The sequence below is a fragment of the Mytilus galloprovincialis genome, chromosome 4 (genome assembly GCF_965363235.1).
Source record: "Mytilus galloprovincialis chromosome 4, xbMytGall1.hap1.1, whole genome shotgun sequence".
Taxonomy (NCBI): domain Eukaryota; kingdom Metazoa; phylum Mollusca; class Bivalvia; order Mytilida; family Mytilidae; genus Mytilus; species Mytilus galloprovincialis.
This window is the reverse complement of record NC_134841.1, coordinates 81865360-81882255: the sequence shown is the minus strand read 5'-3', so window position 1 is coordinate 81882255 and position 16896 is coordinate 81865360. Positions and strand designations below refer to the sequence as shown.

At 30.2% G+C, this 16896-nt stretch overlaps 2 protein-coding genes across 11 annotated transcripts in view; one reads left to right on the top strand and one right to left on the bottom strand.

Annotated features, from left to right (window-relative positions):
* LOC143073127 (von Willebrand factor A domain-containing protein 5A-like) overlaps window positions 1-2687 on the bottom strand; it is a 28482-nt gene extending 25795 nt beyond the window's left edge. For 5 of the 6 annotated variants that reach the window (XM_076248453.1, XM_076248458.1, XM_076248457.1 and 2 more), the window contains exons 1-2: window positions 2579-2687; window positions 2261-2351 (exon numbers count right to left, since the gene is read on the bottom strand). In XM_076248453.1, the coding sequence (XP_076104568.1) occupies window positions 2261-2351; window positions 2579-2611 (124 nt within the window). In that variant the 5' untranslated portion in view covers window positions 2612-2687. Of the gene's footprint in view, window positions 1-2260; window positions 2352-2523; window positions 2549-2578 lie in introns of those variants that run through there. The other variant, XM_076248459.1, reaches the window with a different exon arrangement.
* A 1782-nt stretch (window positions 2688-4469) lies between these two features.
* Window positions 4470-16896, top strand: part of LOC143073125 (phospholipid-transporting ATPase ID-like) — a 68186-nt gene continuing 55759 nt past the window's right edge. For 2 of the 5 annotated variants that reach the window (XM_076248452.1, XM_076248448.1), the window contains exon 1: window positions 4470-4556. The gene's annotated coding sequence lies outside the window, so the exon portion shown is untranslated. Of the gene's footprint in view, window positions 4557-10948; window positions 10968-13866; window positions 13981-16896 lie in introns of those variants that run through there. The other 3 variants (XM_076248450.1, XM_076248451.1, XM_076248449.1) reach the window with 3 other exon arrangements.

The following is a 16896-nucleotide window of genomic DNA, read 5'->3' as shown; positions in this document are numbered from 1 at the left end:
AAGAAGCTTCCTTTAGCTGATGAACTGGTATTGTCTTGAGTAGTTGTAAAGAGCTTTATTTCAAGGATGACTTGAAACTAAAGCAAGCTCTGGTGAAACTCACGGAATTAGGAGAATACAGTAGCTTAAAGATATTCAAAGCTGGTATTTGGACTAAATAAACCAAGACAAAAATAAAAAGAGAAAATGGCATGAAATCAAACATAGCAGGACCAGGTGGGTCGACAGAGTATGCTTCACTTAATATACATAAATCACCCACCATGTGAAACCAGGTTCAGTGAGACCTTCCAGGCTTATTATTTGATTTGCTACAGAATACTGATCAGTCGCACTCAGACGGAAATGTAGTTGGAGATTAATGAAAACACGTCCAGTAGTCAGCATTTCTGTGTTGACATGAATTATCTTTGAAAAGGTTATAATTATAAATTAACTGTTAACAAAACTTAGATTTTTTTTTTCAATACTAAGAATTTTCTACCCCGGAAATAGATTACTTTAGCTATATTTGGCAAAAATTTTAGGAACTTTTGGTCCTTAATGCTCTTCGACTTCGTACTGTATTTGGCCTTTTTGATTTTTTTTATTTGAGCATCACTGAGTCTTAGTCTTTTGTAGACGAAACGCGCGTCTGACGCAAATACGTACGATAATTCAAGCCTAGTAAATATGAGGAGTTTATTTCCAAAATTTTGTGCCAAATGCGAATTAGATCAGCTATGCCTGAACTTCAAATTTGTTTTAACTTAGTTTTATGTAGAAATTCATTTTTGTCATGACAAAATTCATTTTTGTGATGACAAAATTCATTTTTGTTAACAAAATTCATTTTTGTCATGACAAAAGTCAATTTTGTCAAAAAGGTATGCAAATATAAACTTATTTGTATACAAAATTGACTTTTGTTACCTGATATGGAAATTAAAACACAAAAGTCAATTGTGTGAGACAAAATTGACTTTTGTGAGACAAATTGACAATTTTGTCTCACAAAAGTCAATTTTGTCTCACAAAAGTCAATTTTGTCTCACAAAAGTCGATTTTGTATGCAAATTAGTTCACAGAATCCAAACTAAACAAATTTGCATACAAAATTGACTTTTGTCGCCCAATTTTCAAATTAGGTAACAAAAGTAAAGTCTGTGTTACAAAAATGAATTTTGTCATGACAAAAGTAACTTTTGTCCACTGAAAGATAATTTTGTATGACAAAATTTTAAATTTGTAGTATGCTACAAATTTTGTTAAACTGAACTCATTTTTGTTGAACGAAACTCACTTTTGTCCGTACAAAATTGAATTTCGAGTACAAAATCACAAGAGTCCCATTCGGCGCGCCGTAGTTACATCTTCTGACATCAGACTCGGACTTTTCTTGAACTGAATTTTAATGTGCGTATTGTTATGCGTTTACTTTTCTGCATTGGCTAGAGGTATTAGGGGGTGGGGGTTGAGATCTCACGGGCATGTTTGACCCCGCCGCATTTTTTGAGCCTGTCCCAAGTCAGGAGCCTCTGGCCTTTAAATTGTTAGTCTTGTATTATTTAACTTTTAGTTTCTTGTTAGCAATTTGGAGTTTAGTATGGTGTTCATTATCACTGAACCAGTATATATTTGTTTAGGGGCCAGCTGAAGGACGCCTCCGGGTGCGAGAATTTCTCGTTGCATTGAAGACCTGTTGGTGACCTTCTGTTGTTGTCTGCTCTATGGTCGGGTTGTTGTCTCTTTGGTACATTCCCCATTTCCATTCTCAATTTTACTGCATAGGATTACTTTTAATGTTATATTTTTAAAAGAAACATTTTTTAACGTTTTTTTAGGTTTAACCCACTGAATAGCAGTGTTTCGGGCTATCATTTGGCAGACTGGATATATCCATATAGGGCATATACAAAGCATTTGGTTTACATTTTTAAAAATGGTCATGTCTTGAATTCATCGCACAGTCAATTATAAACCTATTCAAAAGTAAGGGATCAAAAGTTGTAAAGATGAGGGCATATTATTATTCATCCATGTGCATGGTCATGTTCAAATTCATTGCTTCTAAAAAAAAATCGGTATTACGTAAAGTCTCTCGAACATGCATTGTTACCAGTTCTGTTGAGAACAAGTCATGCCCTATCTATACTAAGGTTCGATCGGCGATATATGATAGATCGGACATATGCAGCTATTTTTCAAAAATGATAGGTTCTATCATATGTTCAGAGATCCGATCACTTATATAGAAATTGGTTTATTATACAAAGCTTACCTAATTTACGAACCCCAATAATGATCAGTCCAAATGGCCGCGTCATCTCGGCAGGCGGTTGGATAAAATGTCTCCACGGTAAACAATTATTCTATAAGATAGAACATCATTGCATATAATTTTTGAATGAGTTGTTTGCTTTCCTAAGTCAGGAGTAAAATCTGTATTCATATAGTAAATTGATGTAAGTATATTTTCTGCAAAGGTTAGATGAAAAATTAAAAGTTACTGTCCTATTCATTAAAAAAATTTTTTATTGTTACCTTTTAAAGTTAATCCATCATTACATTATACCAGATTATAACAGATTTAGCTTACCACAAATAGACTTCTTTCAAATATGAATTTCATAAAATGTTTACATTTTCTGTTGTATTTGAAATGTATACGCAGTTAGAATTGATAGAGGGATGGTGTTTAACTTCCGACTCGTGTGTTACTACGCATAATGTAACATGAATTCTTTTCCGACAAACAATTATAAGGTACTTACGTTGTTTATCATCTTGATAACAAGTTATAGTATTCTTTTACTTATCTTTGTAAATAATTACTTTTACTGTTTAGCCTATTTTGGCAGTATACATTTGACGGAGCTCGGTATATGTACATCCACTGATCCTGTCATTGTGTTGTTGTGCTATTGTAAATTTTTGCATTCTTGTCTTTTGTTTGTTTTTTTTTCATTATGGGCATTGTCCATTATATGCCCTTTTATTTGTTTCTGTTGTGATATTTGCTTCTTTTTGTCGTGATTAAGATTACAACACCATGTTGACTGATGTACCCCTATTTATGACGGTAATTTTTACCTATTATGTCTGTTTAATTGTTTTGTTCCCATATCGTTGTCAATATAATGGAATTTTATTTGACTGTCATACAAGTGAGATTTTTAGCTAGCTATAAAACCAGGTTTAATCCACCATTTTCTACACAGGAAAATGCCTCTACTCAGTCGGGAAATATGGAAGTTGTAATCATTTCGTTTGATTTTTTTGAACTTTTGATTTTGCTATTTGCTTTAGGACTCTCCGTTTAGAATTTTCCTCGGAGTTCAGTATTTTTGTGATTTTACTTTTTTGGTAATATAATTGTTTAGATATGTTAGAGATGACAATGATATTGACGAACGAACATATCTCGTCGTATAATTTACAAATTTTTTACACCACAATATGTACTCTTTTCCTCGAATGTGACATCGCTGAATTAGACTTAACACCGAATGTTTACTAACATGAGCTAAACGATGGGTACCATGTGGAACAGGATTCGCTAACCCTTCAGGAGAACCTGAGATCAGCCTTGGTTTAGTTTAAAAGGCATTCATGTGTTCTTGCTTTAGTTTTAAGTGTTTTTCGTTCTTTTAAGTTTAATTAGAAAGAGATATACTTTTGAACAGTTGCAGACATAAATTAAAAATATGGACATATGCATGTGTCCCGCCGACAGCAAGTCTACAGAGGGAAGTGCATTGCTGATATGTTTTCAGGCATACGATATGTAACCATTGCGACTTGAAAAGGGTTACACCAATCTTTCGCCTTATCTACATGTATGATATCTTTGACTTTTCCTTAAATAGTAACCCTTGAAATTTGGATCAAAGCTACCTTAACTTTCCGGTTCAGCTAGGGAGACTTTATGTACTTTAGAAAGTCTCTCTCTCTCCAGTTACACTATTATGCTTTTAAAAATAAGTTTTTACTGAAAATACCGTTATTAGGAAATAATGGCTTTTTTATATTGTAGGTCTATGCACAGTCGCTTGAATTTTAGTGATAAAAATATGAAAAGAAATATTAGAAGAAGAAGAAAAAAAAAACAGTGCATAGACCTACAATATAAAAAAATATCAATTGTGTGTTAATGTGTTTTCGGTAAAAACTGAATCAAAACTGAGTTTTAAAAGCATAATTGTGTAACCGCTATTTTTTATTTAGTTTTTCATATTTTTATCACTAAATTTGAAGCGACTCTGGTATATGAAAAATTGAACTTCAAGGCTATATTTGGCTAAAAGTGAACCTATATAGTCACACTATGTTTACTGATGTGATGTAACATTGTTAAATTAATATATATTCATTTAGTTAATATAGGGCGAGAGATTTTTTTAATTGATAAGTATTATTACGACCAAAGAGCGATAACTCGTGTTAGTAAAAGTGATAGAAATTGACCCTGTGACCTCATTTATTTTCAATATGGCTTCCTGCGTATGTGTAACTATGATCATCGATCAGACAAATCATGTAAATCAGATCTAAAGTTTATTCTTTTACTTCGTATGGTAAGTTTAGTTGAAAAGAAACACAGTTATTACCTTTTAAAGATGGTTATTTTCATGAGCGTCGAATACAGATGTGGAAAGTAAGCGAAGATCGGGAAATCAATAAATTTTTAGAAATTTGTCATACATTAAAATATAAACAGAAAAACTTTACACAAAAAATAAACACCACTGAAATAACAGATAACTATGAAATAATTTTGAAATATTGGAAGGACCAATTCTTTTATTAATTTCTAACTTTAATTTAAAAAACGTTAATAGTGGGGAGATAGTGGGTCTTCTCATGGAAAGAAACAAGTTCCTGTAAAAAACCTATTACTGATTATGGTTGTTGAAGACAGAAAATGTTTCAGTGTCACATCTCTAATTCCAGAACAAATTTTAATAGGCAGCAATTATTATTTAATATTATATAAATAATAAATAATATAGATAAAAGTATGATTCTCAGAATATATGCCCAACTGGACACCCTGTGGTTTAGATATAAAAAGCAGGGCACTTAGGCAGCAACAATTTGATTTTCTAGGGGGGGGCTATGTTTTTTTTTTCTGGACAAATTTTTTTTTTCGCCTGCGGCGAAAAACAATCTATTCTTTTCGCGACAAGTCGAAAACAATTTTTTTCTTTCAATTTTATTTTTAGCATTACATATAGTGGCAGCTGAGGGTGAAACAAACAATTTTTTTTTTCTCAGAATCAAAAACAAATTATTTTTTTCTCCAAAAACTGGAAACAAACTTTTTTTTCCAAAAAAAACCATAGCCCCCCCCCCCCCCCCCCCCCCCCCCAGAAAATCAAATGGTTGCTGCCTTAGTATAGTGGCTACTGACTTTGCCTGGTGACCCATGTTGTTGTAGTATATATGTAGATCGTATTCACAGACATCCTCCTGACAGATTTAGTTAAGGGACAACATAGAAAGTTCAATGTAGGATAAAAAACTTCATTCATATAGTTTTTCACTGACCTGGCCCCCTACCCTCCTCTTAACTTAATTTGGGGAAAAATTGATTGACCAATAAGGATATATTTAAAATCGATGTCAATTAAACAAAACTTGCAGCAATTTTGACCCCCACCCCAAACTATTTGAATTAAGTTGTTTATCCTTCATTGATTTTTTTATGTCATCCCTAGCAGAAACCTGTCTGATCAATGGATAATAATTATGCATTACCTGATTCACTAAAAACCAGGCTTTAAATTTGGTTTAATTATAATTTACAATGTATATTTAATGAAATTCAGATAAAAGAAAAGATGAAAACATTTATGCTGGTATAACGAAATAAAAAAGAGAAAATCATTTGAAGTCTGTTAAATTAGATTTAACATTTTCATCTGAGTTGCATACAGAAAAGGACATTTTGTTAAATGGGAGCTGTGGTCAAGGTTACATGTATCTTGATTGTAATACAGGATAGTGATCTAATTGTAATTATTAGATTAAGAACTTTAGGGTAAAAATAGTGAGTACTATACCTGTTGCTGAAGCCTTGAATGGAGACATTGTGTATGCTACCGGTACAAACTTACAGAAAACTTTGAACATGTTTAAATTATATACGACACTGTCCTTTTGCGTATGCATATAGTTATGAGTTGTCTATTTCAATTAGACTGAATAATTTAGATATAAGAAGATGTGATATGAGTGCCAATGAGACAACTCTCTATCCAACATGTCCAAGTGGCTATTCGTAAAAGTATACTGATATAGGTCAAAGTATTTTCTTCAACACAGAGCTTTGGCTCACACCAAACAAGAAGCTATAAAGGTTACATAATGATATTATATTATTTCTTTGAAAAGAACTTCTCTCTTTCTGCTGATACATGTACATAAAAGGTACATTTTGTAGATACATTGTAGTTAAATACATGTATGTAGTATAAAACTTGTACTCGGTTTATAACACAATCCATAAGACTCCATCCTGGATTAAATTTTACAAGATTTAAAATGCAAGGTTTTCCATGCTTTTTAAGATACAATTACCAAATGACCAACACTAAAGCTGAGTTGATTTGATATTTTACAATGCATGCATGTGTTCGAATGTTTTTCTCTAACATGTCTTATAATCTGTGTTTTAACAGAATTTTATCAAATTGGTCTACTCTGATTTAAATGATATGATAAAATTGAGAATGAAATATGTTTGTGATTCATGTAATTAACAATATAAAAAAGAAGATGTGGTATGATTGCCAATGAGACAACTATCCACAACAGACCAAAATAACACAGACATTAACAACTATACATTTTCGGTCACCGTACGGCCTTCAACAATGGGCAAAGCCCATACCGCATAGTGAGCTATAAAAGCATGAATTAGAGAAAACTAAAATAATAATTTGTGAAATTACCAAAGAAAATGTAGCCATTTTGAAATTTTTACACATTTATTTCAGATGAAATAATATGTATAAATGTAAATGTATGTTAAGGCAACATATTGTTAGATGAGTAATTTCTCAGTGCTAAACTCTAATGAATATGTTAAGTAGAGATTTACAGTGGAAAATACAATCTGTGTAATTGTATATTTCATTCTAACCACAAAAGTTTTATTGGTCTTTTTTTCTCTGATAAAATGAAAGAGAGTCATGAATAGGGATGCTTATTTTCCAAAAGGAAGAAGAGGTGTCTTATGTATTTCTTATATTCAAATGCCTTGTGGGCTTGAAGTTTCTAACAATAGTCTGTTGTCCTTGACTGTTGTGTTATTCTTTTCAGTTACGGCTTAAAAAATATACATTCTGAGATGGTATCTAGTGGCAGATCCAGCCATTTTTAAAGGGGGGTTCCCAACCCATAGTAAAGGGGGGTTCCAACCCCCAGACCCCCCCCCTTTGGATCCGCCACTGGGTATCCCACAAAATGTGTCTTTAGAACTAATGCAACAAAATAGTTGCTTTATGTTTATTATGACCTACATCATGTACATTTGTAATTAACAATCTTATAAGCGTTGAAGACAGAGGTATTATGTATATATATTTATATACACATGTATATATATACATGTATGTTGTTAAAATTTAATAATAATGAAAAAAAAAAAACAATGCAAAATGTTAACTGTGGAAAACTACCAGCTTCATATAATACTAGTTTTGAAAATCTTAGAAAGAATTTGGAAATCTTATAAATGATTTAACCTAGCATTTGATTACAAGTTATTTATATTTGTATGTAAATAGACAGGGATAGATCATATCTCTATTCTCAATATTGATCTTGTAAATGATACTTTGATATAATAACGGGAGAAACCATAGACAATGATAGAAGTTTAGAAGTTAATATAGGTTTAGGGTCATGTTTAGATGGTGACATCTTGTTAAGCTTCTCAAATGACTATTCTAGACGATATGGGTAATGTGTGGACTTTTTGTTGGATAAAATTCTGTATTAAGTGGTATGGTTAGAAATTTCTATTCTTTTCTTTTTACATGTTGCTTTCATTTTGTTTCTAAGTAAAATAGTAAAATACACAGAAAAATATGAATGAATTGATAAGGCAAACCACATCACACAGAGGTTCAAAGACCTGAGGGCTGATATTGGTTAGAATTTTCCTCTGGATACAAATTGTATCATAAACATGCATTTAATCATCTAAAGGTCATTGTTATTTAGATAACATCTTCTAACAGTTATTTTTTCACCACCATATCTATGCAGATGGACATAAAATAAGTATGAAATGACAAGTACTATAGTGTGACCATTTTTTTTGTCTACACAACTTTTGTATATATTTTTTATTGATACCCAACCTTAATATATATATCCTCATGAATGTAATGGACAGATTATTGCTGAAAAATTGTGTACACTGCTTGTACATGTATATTTGATATCTACATTTATGCAAAAAAGATTAATTTTCCTTTTTAACCGGATGTCATTGTTCATATTATTGTTTTTGTTCTTGAAATTTTGTGTTGACAGTTTTTGTTGTGACAGTCTCTGATAACTTGTTTCTAAACTTTATCTGGACTTGGGTTGATTTATATACATGTAAGTATACATCTCAGGCAGGTTGATTTATATACATGTAAGTATACATCTCAGGCAGGTTGATTTATACATGTAATTATACATCTCAGGCAGGTTGATTTATATACATGTAATTATACATCTCAGGCAGGTTGATTTATATACATGTAAGTATACATCTCAGGCAGGTTGATTTATATACATGTAAGTATACATCTCAGGCAGGTTGATTTATATACATGTAAGTATACATCTCAGGCAGGTTGATTTATATACATGTAATTATACATCTCAGGCAGGTTGATTTATACATGTAATTATACATCTCAGGCAGGTTGATTTATATACATGTAATTATACATCTCAGGCAGGTTGATTTATATACATGTAAGTATACATCTCAGGCAGGTTGATTTATATACATGTAATTATACATCTCAGGCAGGTTGATTTATATACATGTAAGTATACATCTCAGGCAGGTTGATTTATATACATGTAAGTATACATCTCAGGCAGGTTGATTTATACATGTAAGTATACATCTCAGGCAGGTTGATTTATATACATGTAATTATACATCTCAGGCAGGTTGATTTATATACATGTAATTATACATCTCAGGCAGGTTGATTTATATACATGTAATTATACATCTCAGGCAGGTTGATTTATATACATGTAAGTATACATCTCAGGCAGGTTGATTTATATACTTGTAATTATACATCTCAGGCAGGTTGATTTATACATGTAATTATACATCTCAGGCAGGTTGATTTATATACATGTAAGTATACATCTCAGGCAGGTTGATTTATATACATGTAAGTATACATCTCAGGCAGGTTGATTTATATACATGTAAGTATACATCTCAGGCAGGTTGATTTATATACATGTAATTATACATCTCAGGCAGGTTGATTTATACATGTAAGTATACATCTCAGGCAGGTTGATTTATATACATGTAATTATACATCTCAGGCAGGTTGATTTATACATGTAAGTATACATCTCAGGCAGGTTGATTTATATACATGTAATTATACATCTCAGGCAGGTTGATTTATATACATGTAATTATACATCTCAGGCAGGTTGATTTATATACATGTAAGTATACATCTCAGGCAGGTTGATTTATATACATGTAATTATACATCTCAGGCAGGTTGATTTATACATGTAAGTATACATCTCAGGCAGGTTGATTTGTATACATGTAATTATACATCTCAGGCAGGTTGATTTATATACATGTAAGTATACATCTCAGGCAGGTTGATTTATATACATGTAAGTATACATCTCAGGCAGGTTGATTTATATATATGTAATTATACATCTCAGGCAGGTTGATTTATATACATGTAAGTATACATCTCAGGCAGGTTGATTTATATACATGTAAGTATACATCTCAGGCAGGTTGATTTATATACATGTAAGTATACATCTCAGGCAGGTTGATTTATATACATGTAAGTATACATCTCAGGGAGGTTGATTTATATACATGTAATTATACATCTCAGGCAGGTTGATTTATATACATGTAAGTATACATCTCAGGCAGGTTGATTTATATACATGTAAGTATACATCTCAGGCATTTGTTATTCTTTTTAAGTAAAGTCCTAAACATTGAACTATAGATAGATCACATTTCTAGATTTGTTTCTTTGTTGGCTTGCTGTCTCATTGATGTTTGGGTCTGCATAATTGTCATCTTATGTATAGATTCTTAATAAACTTTTCCCATGTCTTCTGTTGATGCTGAGAACATATGACTGTTTACAAGTTTTAATGTACCATAATAGAAAACAAAAATTTTAAAGTAAATATAGTACATTTGTAATACAATGCATATATACACCTACCAATGCTGTCAAAATTGGCATTTAAAAAATTGTTTTAATGAAGGAAAAACTATCATCAAATCTTTATATTTAAATGAATATTATGTTGAAGTTCTGTTCAAATTGCATGTGTTACAATTGTTTCCATTTATATATCTACTGTGACCTGCTCACACTGCAACTTATTTGTACATGCATACATGTACATGTATGTGTATAATGAAATAAAGTAGATTTGTCTGTTCTAAAACATTTATCATACTTATATTAAAGCCCAATCAATGTAAAGTGTTACCGATTTTAAATGATACGAAAAAATACAGCAACAGCTTGCTACATTCATCTTACTATGAAACATTCATTATTGGGATGTGTGACGTCTAGGGCGTCTTACTATGAAACATTCATTATTGTGCATTATATATAATGACGTATAGGGTCATTTCAATAGTAATTTGACACACAAGAAAATTGGAGTTTTATATGTAAACATTTTGTCAATGTGTGAATTTACTTTCTTGAGAAAATGTAAGTAAACATAGTGCTTGAATTTTAAATTCTTTGGAAACACATACTAACATATGTACATGTGGTATATGATCATTTTGAGTACAGTCTGATCTTTACTTATTTATTAGAAATCTTTAATACACTTGGTTTTTTTAAAATTTTCATTGACTTTTTTAAAAATTGTCAGTTTATAACAAACTTGGAGTAATCAGTATTAAAACTAATTGAACACCTAAATTCCAGTTGACTGGTATTTGGTAGAGTTACAGCCCTTGAACTAAGAACATTTTAGTTTTTATAACTCTTGCAAATTTGTTAGAGATCTTTTGGTAATTAGAATACAATGATTACTTTCTGAATGGTCAGTACCCAATAAGATTTTAAATGTTTCAGTTGACCTATTTTTCGCAAAACGTCACTTGAATTATTTTATTTTTGATGATCAACATTTGTCAAATATCATTGATGGTACTTTGTTAAACCTTCTGTAATATGAATTCACAGAAATGTACATTTTACAATTAGGCTTGAAACAGAGTCATTCCTGTCATATACTGTTACATCTTATACTATCATGACTATCTCTCTCTGTAATAGCGGAGTCTTAATATATATAGAGAGAGATATTTCAAAATATAGGGAAACCAGCTGACAATCAATCGGTGTGTCTAGAGTTGGGGTTCCAGCTAGATTTTAATTGATTATTTATAATTATGTGATTAAAGAAATCCAAATAAAGGAGTTTCCAATGCTCCCATCGTTACCCCCAGTGCTCCTTTTCAGATTAAAATAATGTAAGATGCGATATAAAAATTAAGATAATCCTTACAAGTGACAACCTAGGCATTAAGTACATATTTGAATGTCATACAATAATTGTAATTATCATATACTTAGACTTAATAACATATGATTTTTACTGTATGATAATAGCATTAAATTAACGTAAATTCAATATTTTTAGAATTGGTGCTTAGCGGGCTGATATGAAAAGTTTATCACATACTTCGATTGTTATCACATGCCTTTCCGTAACGTTATCACATGGCATTCCAGTGATATTTCGGTAAATTCCGGAAAATCCACCTCAATGCTACGTTTTCAATGAAAAACATTACAAAGTAGTGTACAAAACAATTATTTGGATACTGGAAAGTATATTGTGTAAAATAAAAATTAAAAAAAAAAACAAAAAAAACAAACAAACAAACAAACAAATTATTAAATAAATGCATTTTTAAAAGTTTCAAACAATATTTAGAAAGAGTTACTTTAATAAAAAAGTTGATTTTCCAAACAGTGTTTATTATGTATATTTTTGTCGATTTGTCCATATTAAAATATTTTTCTTCTCTGTTGAGTCATATGATAGAAAGATTTCATATCGAATGTACTAAATTTGGGGACCGACATCCGTGAACTTTTCACTCATTGAAGTTCTATTTGGGAACCACGTAAAAGGATCATTATATGAATCTGTTGTTTTTCTCCATTGTTGAAGCATATGATAAAAAGATCATAACATGTCATTTTTCATATCGCATGTATTATCAGCCCTCGGTCAATATCAGCCCTCGAGCCATGCGGCTCTTGGGCTGATATTGAACCTAGGGCTGATAATACATGCGATATGAAAAATGCCATGTAATAATCTGATATTATTGCATAGCAATATAATATTTTCCACAGAAAGTAACCAAAAGTTAGTGTGCAATAAATTCCAATATTGCACTAGTGCAATAAATCTGCAAAATTCATGACTTCATCAACGAAAACATCTTAGTTTAAACCAATTTTTACTTTCAAATACTATATTGCTATACAATAAAAGGGTTATTTCATGAATATTGGGGAATATTGTCCCTCGTAGAACATATATTGCACTCGCAAGCTTGTGCAATATAAAATTCTATTTGGAACAATATTCCCCAATATTCATGCAATAACCCTATTTTATTTGAATAAAATTTTAAAAAATAAATTTAATCTACAATATTTTTGATTTTCAATGTAGTGAACACTGAATAAATATGTAAAAATTTGCATACAGAACATCACCTATTATAAGATACACAGTTATTAAATAGGCCTATTACTAGATGTCAATTTTATTTCTGTTCAAAAGGATAGGTGATATGATACCATGTCATGATTCACCATTGACGTATGTGATAATTAAAGTAAAAATCCATAATAAAATTTGGTTGTTATTCTTTTCTTTGTTTAATATTCATAATTTGTTTATCCCAGATGCCTACTTTGACATCGTCCTATATAGTTTAAAAATAATTTGCAATGATTTCTGTAGCAAACGGTATCATGCTTATTTTACTGTTTCCAATTCATTTTGCTTAAATTTGAATGCATGAGGTACATTTACTGAATGATTATTACTAAATTTGTTTACCGTTTTTGTGGATGGGGTAAACCATAAATTTGTTGTGAAGGATATTTCATATCCTGTTTGATTTGTTCCTATCAATCCGGGATTATCCCTGTGAGTTAACTTTTGTTGTTGAACCCATGTACTTAATTTTATCATGGTTTGCTTTTTCTTAAATCTAAATAAAATATACCTGTATATATCAAACTTTTATACTTTGTGCTCTGTTGATTTACTTGTGCATTAATTCATTTAAAAGTTATGAAATTATTGTACATATTTGAAATTGTACAAATGAATGCTTTGTAAGTACTCAGTCAGATCAGCCTTATTCTTATATTGATTAAATTTCAGTCGTACATGTATATAATTATTCTCAAATGAAATTATTTTTAAATGACTTATCCATGTATCAAGTCTAGTATTAGATCTCATTACATTATAACGCATGTTTTTGAAAAGGATGATTTTTGTACTTATTTTTAAATTTATTGATTGTTTAAGCAAAAGAATAGCATGCTTTTGAATTTGTACAGGACATGAGTTGAATTACTAGGTGCTATTTACTACTATTATGACAACTTGAGTGAATTCATTCTTGGGTCAATATCTGTGTCGATCTATATACCTAAACTTTTACATTTAAAGGTAAGACTTGTCTTTTGTAATGTACATTTTTCTGTATTTTATAGAATTATCATGTCATTGATCAAAAGTTGTTGTGTGTATTTTTATACGCTTTCGTTCATTTGCACTGAAGATGTCTGTTTTAGGGGGGTACATGTGTCAATGTTGGTATTTTTTCTAACTTGATGGAGACCAAGATGTAATTTTTACACCATCCTAGATTACCTTGCATACAAATATATACATGTACATTTGTACAGTAATTTAGATTGTCACAATTGTTTAATCAACTTGCACCATTTTTAATTTAAAAAAAACATAACTTTATGTTGGAAATGTTTTAAAAAAAAGAATTTCCATTATTTTCAATCATTAAAATTCATCAAATTAATGTCGGGTGCACAATTCCTTTAAAAAGATTGATTGAAAAGTAACTGCTGAAATGTGGAATTGGTTTAAAAAATGTAGACTATTATTTTATAATAATTACATTAGATGTATGTTTCATTATAATACTTCATTCTGATTGGCTAACTGCACTTCATGTGTTATTCCTTAAGCAATTGCATTACTCAATAAAACTTTTCATCCATGATAACACGTGGTCCCACAATAAAGTGCACAGTTGAATTAAATAAATAAAAATATAAAATTCGTGTTTTCATGATCATAGCTAAAAAATGTAATTATAAGTATTGAATGCTTCTTTTTGTAACTTCATAGGGTTGTAAAAGCGTTGACCGTGTGCACATTTTTAGAATGAAGCGCTTCTGCGCTTCATATAAAATGTACTTCGGTCAACGCTTTTACACCCCAATGAAGTTACAAAAAGAAGCATTCAATTCTTAAATAAATTGTGGCATGACCTAGGAGATCTAGAACCACTTTTAAAAACAAGCCCAATGTAGTCAGTACACTGGATATTTTGTTCATTTATTTTAAATGTATCAGTAAGGTGTATTTTCCAATGTTTGAATAGATTTTATTTATTTGACTGATAAAAATGAACTTACACCCTAGGGTGGGTACATGATGTTAAGATTAACATCATTTTATGGAGTTTCTTTACAAAAATGTGATAGCCATATATACAGGTGAACCATTCAATCAAATTTTAAATTAATTTACCTAAAGTTTTACATCCTTTTGAATAATAAAGAGTGTATATATCATAATATATGTACACTTTGTGTACATTGTCACTGTTAAATGTATTGACACACAGTTTAATACTCTTAACATTTCTAAGTGAGACATTTTAAAACTGATCCTGACCTTTGAAATAATTCAAATTTGACCTTTATACAGGTATGTACCTAAAAAGTCATCGCTTTCTTCATAAAAATATGATTATTAATATTGAGTAATAACTGAGGTATTCATTGTTTGTAAGTTTTTTTTTTTTATTTTATATTTGACAGTTACAATCACATCAACCTGAAACTTAGTATAATGATATTTGTTATATAATTGATGTAAATTTCAAATATAAATAGATGTGTCAAAGTTTTAAAAATTGTCCGAGAATTCACTTCACTGAGCATAGAAACGTAAAACTTTAAAAGTATGAGATGGCAAAGTTGTCTTACATGAATAAGCACATATCCCTGTTTTAAAAAAAAATATTTATATTTGCTTGTTATTTTGGACAAAATTACTCCTGCAGGATATTTTAGAAACATCTCAGAAATGCTGGAGAACGCTTGAACTATAAGATTGTCTAACAGTCTTGTTACTGACTCTCACCAGTCCTATATTTACTTGTCAATGAATACAAATAAAGCAGGATTTGTTATGTTATTGCAACATACAAGTTTATTAGATTAGTATTTGATGTCATAACGTAATTAACAGTAATGTCTAATATACATGTATACGTTTATTATTGCATGCAGGATCTGTATCAGTAGGTCATATAAAGTACATGTATATTAGAGAAGAATTTCTTTTTGGGTATATTCATAATGTTGGTGTTACTTTTCTACTTGTGAGTCAGTCAAGTTCATGAAAATAATTTAGAAGGTTTACAGTAATTGGTTTTACAACTCAAAAATAATGCAAGCTGAAAGGTACTTGTTACATCTTTCAAAAAATTATGCCACATGGAAGTCACAATTAAGCGCTCTGCATTAATTGTTCTTTCCAGATACAGCACTTTTTAACATGACTAAAGGAATATTATTATCTAATCTTATTTATTAGAGAAAATAGAGGATCATTTTAATTAAGAGAATAAACAGGCTAATATTGTGACAATCATGATGTTTGCTTGTTTGAACTTTTACTTAATATATATACATGTATTATAATCCGATCATATGTGAGTTTAAATGTCATATTTCTTTCATTCTGTCATTCAAATGATGAAAATAAGTTGTAAAATTGATTTGATGCATTTTGATGAAATAGAAAACATTTGTCAATTATTTCAGTTGCCATGGTGATTTTATTTTGTCTTTATATTTTAATAGGTTTCATTATGAAATTAATATTAGCATTCAATACCTGTTTGTTGTAGTCAATACCTATTTATTTTATTATTCTTTTACCAGTATTTTCCTTCTCTACTGAAACGGTTTAATTTAGTCCCTGGAAAATGCAATGATGTTTCAGTAGCAAATATGTTATTTGTACACTTAACAATTTGGTCCAATTTTTCATGTTGTTTTGTAATGCTTTAACTTTTCATTTATTGTGAATTTTTATCAAATAGATCTGTCGGTGACTTTTTGTTTTGTCTTCACCTGTCTTTTTGCTTTTAACCCCAAACTTTTCATCCTCTTGTCACAAAAAATATGTATATATTTTTTCAATTTCTGCTACTAAAGGTTTTTATTTTGGACTGTATTTAATTTTGTATCGTTTGTTTGACCTTTCATTTACTTATATTTTAAAGTTTAGGAAATTGTTTAGAATTACAATGAATTAATGTCAAAA